This window comes from Miscanthus floridulus, chromosome 14 (genome assembly GCF_019320115.1).
Source record: "Miscanthus floridulus cultivar M001 chromosome 14, ASM1932011v1, whole genome shotgun sequence".
Taxonomy (NCBI): domain Eukaryota; kingdom Viridiplantae; phylum Streptophyta; class Magnoliopsida; order Poales; family Poaceae; genus Miscanthus; species Miscanthus floridulus.
In genome coordinates, this window is record NC_089593.1 from 17,819,350 (window position 1) to 17,827,513 (window position 8,164).

At 52.0% G+C, this 8,164-nt stretch overlaps 1 protein-coding gene across 2 annotated transcripts; it reads right to left on the reverse strand.

Annotated features, from left to right (window-relative positions):
• Positions 1-268: 268 nt before the first annotated feature.
• On the reverse strand, positions 269-4,812 carry LOC136505159 (cationic amino acid transporter 6, chloroplastic-like). 2 transcript variants are annotated; one of them, XM_066500271.1, is made up of 5 exons: positions 4,269-4,812; positions 3,408-3,630; positions 2,393-2,744; positions 1,236-1,467; positions 269-1,155 (listed from the first exon to the last, which is right to left on the reverse strand). In XM_066500271.1, exons 1-5 carry the CDS (start codon positions 4,732-4,734, stop codon positions 569-571), a joined length of 1,860 nt encoding a protein of 619 aa, XP_066356368.1. In that variant the 5' UTR covers positions 4,735-4,812; the 3' UTR covers positions 269-568. The 2 variants fall into 2 exon arrangements, with proteins under 2 accessions (XP_066356368.1, XP_066356369.1); XM_066500272.1 differs by having other exon boundaries at positions 2,393-2,767; positions 4,269-4,504.
• Between the last annotated feature and the right edge of the window lie 3,352 nt (positions 4,813-8,164).

Below are 8,164 nucleotides of genomic sequence, written 5' to 3' on the forward strand. Positions count from 1 at the left end.
TTTGTTTGGGATTCCCCGGGCCAAAGAGATATACCTGTTCCATTCCAAGTGAAAGACCAGCAGCTGCGCATACTATTGAACGCGTGCGGCAGGTTTCAATTCCACTTTTCCTGGGCAAACAAGAAAAAAAAAAGAAAAAATATGAAAAAGCTGTGGTCATAGATTTTATCGCGTAAAATGTTATATACAAAGTTTACACAAATTTTCACGTTACTACAAAGTAAAATCGTGAGGTTGATCAAATGGTCAGCGAACATTCACGTTAGAGGCGCAGGAGTGCCGAAGTCAATCGATCCATCCTGTTTTGAATTTCACGTTACAACATTTTCGAAGGAAATGTCCATAGGATTATATATGCATCTATATCCTTCCTTGGCATATAAGTGTACATTTTTCATCTTTGCAAAGTGAGCCTTTGTTCTTGTCTATTTCCTTTGGGTTGTATATATGGCTATATATCACCCGCCGTTTGTTAGATTCTTTTTTTGTTAACGTGTCAAAAATAGCAAGTGAGCCACACCGGCATTAGTTCTCTCTATGACGTCAGCCAGACACCCCTACTAGGCCACTACACCACCGTGCACGCTTCGTCCTGTACCTTGCCGCCGCCGTCGCCATCGAGCCGGCCGCTCTCCTCGGCGTCGTAGCTGGCGTGCACGCTGTAGAGCACGTAGACGAGCAGCGCGGCGGCGGAGAAGATGGCGAAGCGGACGTAGGAGGGGCGGTCGAGCGACCCCAGCAGGAAGACGTTGAGGAAGACGGACGCGGCGGGCACCCAGGGCATCCCGGGGACGCCCCACAGCTCGGGGACGCGCGCCTGCGGCACCCGCGCCTTGAACGCGGCCACCGCGGCCACCGCCAGCGCCGCGCACGCCACCAGGAGGCCCGCACGCACGCCCCGCGGCTCGGGCGGCGCCAGCTTCCACGCCAGCGTGAAGGCGAGCGCGGCCAGGGAGAAGACGGTGAGGAACGCGAGCGTCGGCCATCTCGCGCCGCCGCCGCCGCCGCGGGCGGCGGGCTCGGAGCCGGAGCCGGCGTAGCGGCGGTACACGACGGCGTTGGCCACCATGTAGAAGACGAAGAGCGTGCCGATGCAGACGAGGTTCAGCAGGATGTCCAGCTCCGTGAACAGCGCCAGCGCCGCCGTGAAGACGCCTGCGTGCGATACGATGCAAGCAAGTCAGCCGCCGGCGTCCAAATGTCGAATGAAAGCTGGAGCGGAACTGCATACGCACCGAGGAAGGCGGATGCGTTGACGGGGGTGGCGGTGCGGGGGTTGACCCGGGCGAGCCACGCCGGCATGACGCCAGAGCGGCCGATGACGCACAGGTACCGCGCCTGCCCCAGCATGGCCACCATCAGCGAGGTGAGGATGCCGAGGCTGGCGCCGGCGCCGATGACGTTGGACACCCACGCGCACCGCTCCCGCCCCTTGAACGCCCCCGAGAACGGCGCCTCTGGGTCAATCTGCACATGATCAGCAAACGAAAAAAAGAGAAACATTCAGACAACCAGACCAGGTGGTGAAAAAGAACTGTCGCAGATTCTAGGCAGCTTGACTGAGAATTACTCCTACTGTCTGTCACTGTTATTCGTGGTCGCAGGTAGTACTCGGTACAGTAGAAGACAACCACACTATCGAAAAAGGTAGTGAAAAATCTCGGTGCTTTTCCTCGTGTTAATCGCCCTGTTCGCTGATGCTGAAATTTGGCTTATAGTAATGTTTATGCTGAAACATTGTGAGATAAAAACACGGTCCCTGAAAAGTGGCTGTGAGTAAGCTGACGAATATTTACGGTACAAAAGTGGATTCGAGGCCCTCGGTCCAGGAGCGATTGGGACGGCAGATTCATCCCAAATCACGGCACCAACATCCCAGAAAAAAGCTGAGGGGGACATGGAACAAGCAGAAGCCGGTGCCAAGAATCAGATGCAGATGCAGTGGCTGCCTGGCACCAAATCCTCTACTAGTAGTACTGACCACTGAACTAGCCCAATTGACCATATATTCCCCTGAGGTTAGGTGAGGTAACCTACGCAACCAAAGATGAGCTCTAAATATAGGCTATTCCACTACAAGAAGGAAATTGAAGGCCTCCAAGGACCGTGTACTGTAAATCAGTACTAGCAGCATCAATCGTGTCGTCTGCAACTATAGCCAGCCAATCGGTCTTTTAGAGAGCATATCCCCATTGTTATCCCAAGAATTTCCCTAGACCTCTCTCTCTCTCTCTGATTCTCAAATGCTGTTATGTTAGATGGAATCTTGAACTAGGCAGAATTTTGGCATCTTCAGAGTTTCATAGACTGATCAGTGAGCAGAACAAGAGGCCATGTTATTGACGCATGGGCCAGGCAGCGTCAGAGCAGAGGAGCGCACGCACGCACGTACCGCGTCATAGGGAAGGAGCATGCACATGGAGGCGGCCATGAGGCAGTAGAGCACGGTGACGAGGACGACGGATCCCGAGACGCCGACGGGGATGTCGCGCGCGGGCCGCTGCACCTCCTCGGCCATGGTGGACACGGCGTCGTAGCCGATGTAGCTCAGGTACACCATGGCCGCGCCGTTGAACACGCCCACGGCACCGTGCGGGAAGAACCCGCCGGGGCTGCGGGACGGGTCCGCCGGCCGCGTCAGGTTGCGCGCGTCGCCGTGCCGGAACCCCATGCCGATGATGAACAGGATGAACACCACGTGGACCGCCGTCAGCACCATGTTCACCACCGAGCTCTCCTTGGTGCTGCCGCCATTGAAATGGGAAACCTGTCAGAAAAGAAAACAAAACGAACTACTAGTCGTTTTTCCTAGCAAAATTTACCGTTTACACCTCTCTCTGTCTCTCAATCATTCAGACGCTGCTTTTATCGAAATTTCTAAAGAAAAGTACGAGAATTCAGACATCAGTCGTGCAGTAGCTAGACTACTAGCTTTTGATTTGATCCCATCTTTCGACGAAGTTCACCCGCATTTGGCGTAATAAAAACATTCGATCACGGAACTAAAAGAAGGGTACTCCAACACTGGAAAACAGAGGCCGACAAGATTCCTTGCCACGGAACAAAATCTCCATTTGATCGACTACTGCAACCACAAGAGGCAGCGAAATGAGGAGGACACGAGAGTGTCGTGCACTTGCTTTTGAGTGCGCAGAAAACAGGTGTTCCTTTCCTTGTCATCGTGCCACTCCCCACTAACGCAGACAGCAGAGGCAGCCGCCAATGGAGAGTGACACACGAAGAGGCAACAAGAAGAGTGACACTTGGAAGCAATACAAGTATCCTTTTCGCAACCACGATAATCTCTTTTTTATAAAAACAGAAAGAAGAAGGAAAAAGCCGAGTGCTACGGTGACACATGAGCGAGCCTGACATCACGAGATGAGAGATTCAGAAAAGGAGGAAACCTGTAGCAGATGCAGACGGTGATGAGGAGGATGACGGCGACGGCGACGAGGTCCACCTGGTTGAACCCGTCGGGCAGGCCGTGCACGGTGATCCGCCACTGGCTGGGCGCGTCCACGCCGACCGCCGTGCCGAGGTACGCCGTGAAGCTGCGCGCCACGGCGGCGTTGGAGAAGACGTACTCCATGATCAGGTTCGCCCCCGTCAGGAACGCCGCCAGCTCCCCTGCGGAGTGCAGACGACGATGCAGCAGTCGCTGTCAGTCAGCCCGAGGTCGGAGCACCATGCGAATCTGCACGGCAAATGCAGGGTGGTTGCGAGCGAAACGAAAATGACCGTGACCTTTGTCCTGAAACAGGTATTGCTTGGGTCGGCGGTCTCCGTCTCCGTCTCATGCGGATGTGGGCGAAAAGGGCAAGCCCGTTTGGGTTTGGGCCCGTGATAAATTCTGTTGGACGTCGCCGTCGTCCCAGGGACTTTTTTTTAAAAACCGTTCGTGCCGGGAAAAAAATCAGGAGTCAAGGAATCCATGAAAGGAAAGAAAACATCACTTTGGATTCCTAGCTCGCGTGTGTACCTCGCCAAGAGAGAGGCAGATGGAAATACAGTGATTTTTTTTTGGATAAAATATGGTCAAATAGGTATACGTAGTCTCGTGCCGGCTCGTTGGAGAAACAGCAATTTGCAGTTTAATTGTATCCGAAACAAATTTGCATGCCAAACATGGGTCCAGCTTGAGCAGCGGGCATAAAGAGCACCATGCAGCACAGCAATGCCGCGAACCGCAGGAACGGAAGAAACGGAACGAAACCAAGCGACGGGCCGGGGCGGCCACGGCCCACGACAAACGACTCAGGACTCACCGAACGTGACGCGGAGGTAGCTGAATGCGCCGCCGGCGACGGGCAAGTCGACGGCGAACTCGGTGTAGCAGAAGGCGGAGAGCAGCGCGCATAGCCCCGCAATGGCGTAGGAAACCACGACGCCGGGCCCCGAGTAGAGCCTGGCGGCGCGGCCCGTGGTGACGAAGACGCCCGCGCCCACCATGCCGCCGAGGCCCAGCCCGACGAGGTCCCACCACCGCAGCGCGCGCGCCATGTCGGCGCCCGACCGCGAGCGCACGCGGCTCATCTCCTCCCGGGCCGCCGTGGAGGCAAACGCGCGGCGCGACAGGCGGCGCGGGGTCTGCTCTAGCGCGCGCCCGTACGCGCGCCAGCTCGCGAACGACGACGACGACGAGGACCCCGTGCCGCCGATGCCGATGGCGGTGACCCCCGGCGGGTGGTGGTGGACGACATCTGAGGAAGCCAGCGCCGCGCCCTTGTCCATGGCGCCGCCGCCAAGCACACGCACGCGACCACGGGCAGGGGTTGGGTTGGTAGCTGGTGGAGCGGGGGTTTGGGGAGAAGAGCGGGACGGAGAGGCGTGGCGAGCTGGCGAAGACGAGGGGGTGCGGTATATAAAGAGGCCGGGCGAGCGGGCGGGGCGGGCACCGCCACCGGGCACAGGTGGTAACTGCCACTAGCACACTGAGCGCTGGTGATCGGTGAAAAAGCAACGGCATAATTCCAGGGGGTCGGTCAATTGGCCGGAGCACAAGAACCGGCGTCACGGATCCTACACCTGTTATTACCGGAGAGAATTTGCTCATTGCCATCAAAATCTATAACAATGTGTTCATTGCCATAAAAAATCATAGCTTTCCTTAACTGCCATCAAGTTGTGGTTTTTGATTCCCTAACTGCCATTATGTTAGTCTTCTGTTAGATAGGATGGGGAAGACAGTTTACCCCTCCAAGAATTTGATCCAAGAATTCCTTGAATGCCCTTGCTGTACAGAACCATATACCAGATAAAATGGAGATCAATAAATGACAGCAGCATAAATACGACGGCATCAATATAAATATTATAGGAACATGGCAGGCAACATTTTTAAGAAAAAAACAAATCAGAATATAACATGTGAGATCTCCAAAAGTACAAGCTCGGCAATATTTTCAGACTTTCAGTAATTTCAATGGAAATAGCATGGTAAATCTTCAGCACACCAGTACGCAAAATGGTATAAATTGTGCATGTATCTATGTGAATATAGTGACAGCCAGACACGAGAGGCATCTATTGTAGGATCTTAAAAGTAAAAAAACAGTGGATGTCCACCTTTGTAGTGTAGTGTGTGACTCGGAACATGAGCATTTGTACAAATCAATGGAAAAATATCTGCATAGGTGAATGAGGTTGTCAAATTCAAACCCATTTTGGTTTGGCATGCATTGACGGTATAAGCTAGCGTCACCGCCGGACAATTGTTGGCAACAAAACCGAAACTTGCATTGAGTGCCTTGGCCAATATACCCGCCGGGGTGGTGCATGCTAATGTAATAAAATCTTCAAGCAGCAGCAGGCAAGCAAATACAACTGATGGTGTACACACAAACACACCCGTGACATGCAGAAAGGCGCAAGTTGAAGCTTTGCTTTTGTCGTCTTGGGAAAGAAAAAAGAAGCCGCCAAGTTGGAGATCGCTGCTCACGCACGCACAGTACGTAGTACATAACTGTCTCCAATGTCGTTCTTGTGAAGCGCTGTCGTCTGGTTTCTTCTTTTACGCGCCTTGCAACTTCTGTCCTTATCGATCCTCCCCACAAATGGATGGTATAGGCATCCACGTAATGCATGGCCGACACGCCCAAAACAAAAGTTCAAAGTCCAAACCCACGTTATCGGGTCTACTCCTATATAAAAACCTAAACTTGATGCATGTCGTACCCTTCATTTATGGACACCACGTTACTATAGCATAGCATGTGTTTAGAAAACACAACTGACTATTTTGGTTTCTACTTATTTTGTCTTAGAAGTGGGTAGTTCAAATGCAAACTTATGGAGTTGCTTTAGAGTTTAGACTATCTTTTTATGGAGACACATATGCAATGAAACTTCTTTAGTTTATTTTGAATGATGGTAGATACAACTAATTTAGAGAGTAACTTTAAATTATCTATTATAATAGCATAGATGGGTAATTAGAATAAGTTTTTTGGGGGTTAACTTAGATTATTACCCATAATGGCATTTGCAGGCAATTTAGATGAACATTATCGAAAGCAGATTTACCATCAATATGATACAGACATTAGCAGATCTAGAAATATATGATAGGAGTGGCTCCTCCTTATTTTTCTACATTTAGATTATTCTTCTAAACTTTCATGGATATAAATTTGTATGTGGACTTATTAGGAGGGACTCCATTCATTTCTAAAAAATGGAGGGACTCCATGCTTTCGGTGGCGGCGGCACGATGGGTTCAAGCCCCGACCACCCCAAGACGCTAGATGCACGCCCTTGGATCTGAAGTACTACGGTGCATGTTTAAAATGATGTAATTTAGTGTGTACTAGTGTGCTACCGAAAATACTTGTTTTAATAAATTGCACAACAGTTTTGAATAAAAGCTACCCTAACCAAAAAAAAGTTTTAACTTAATATGAGGATAAATATTTGTAATAACAACTAATAAGATCAAATTTTAAATTGAAAATTGATATAGAGGGTAGACTAAAAAATTGTTTTTGAGTGGTCGATTATAAATCCAAATCAGCGAAGTTTATTGCCCACATGTTTCTGCGGGAATCGAAGATGCACGCATTATCCAGATGAACATCAATTCCATTAACGCGGCACCCATGCCACCATTACGGCATGCCACATGCATATGCCCTGTTCACTTGTCTTACGAGTTGTACTATTTCAGTGAATAAATAATGTTTTTTTTCTCATAACAAATCAAGAATTGTGAAGCTATGGCTTTTCAGCAAAATGAACCGCGCCTCCCACGGATGCAGAGTGCTGTGACCAGCTACTACTTTGGATGACAAGTGGACCTCCGACGGCGACAAGCTACCCGTAGGCCGTAGCGAGCGCTCGAGCGGCGTGTCCCTGCCCATTCCGCCGTTGCTTGCCAAAAACGCGCGAAAACCCGTGCGTTGCCGGCAGCGGCTCGTGCGACGAGACGTGACGGGCACAGTGCGGCGCCATATCTTTCTTTGGCCTCTTGCAGTTTTGCATGCTTTGCTTTGCTTTGCTTGCTTGTCCCGCACCGCACTCCTTGTTGGTGCCTTGGTGGCTTGTGCCATTGTGCGTGCCCATTGGCTCTCTGCTCTCTGATACGACGGCTCACTGCCAGCGAGGCGGGCCGGCCGGCCGGCTTGTCGGCGAGCTTTGGCCGCGCAGACCGCAGAGGACACCCCGCGGCCACCTTGCACGCCTCTCGAGGAGAAGCCTATGCCCTCTCCGCCTGCCTCTCTCTCTTGTGGAGTCGCGGTCGTGGACGACTCGCCGTAAACGGAATCACCTCGCAAGGACAAGAAACCTCGGCAAAGGCTTTGTCGAGGGCTGTCTTCGGCAAAGGCTTTATCGAGGGCTGTCCTCGGCAAAGACCCCTCGGGGAATTTTTAGACGACGAAGGGGTCTTTGCCGAGGGCCCTTTATCAGACACTCGGCAAAGCTTTTGCCGAGGGCCAGGACGGCCCTCGGCAAAGAAAAGAAGCCGTCACGCGCCGGCGCCGTTGGCGGTTTCTTTGCCGAGGGTCGACCCTCGGCAAAGAAATGGTTTTTTTCTGGCCCTCGGCAAAGAATTTTTTTTTAAATCTTATGAAGTGGTTGTGATAACATCCATAGTTACTTACCTCTTTGCCATAGGCCGAATCACTGGGCGGTTGTGAGGAAGCAGAACCGGAGGGAGGCTCGCGGG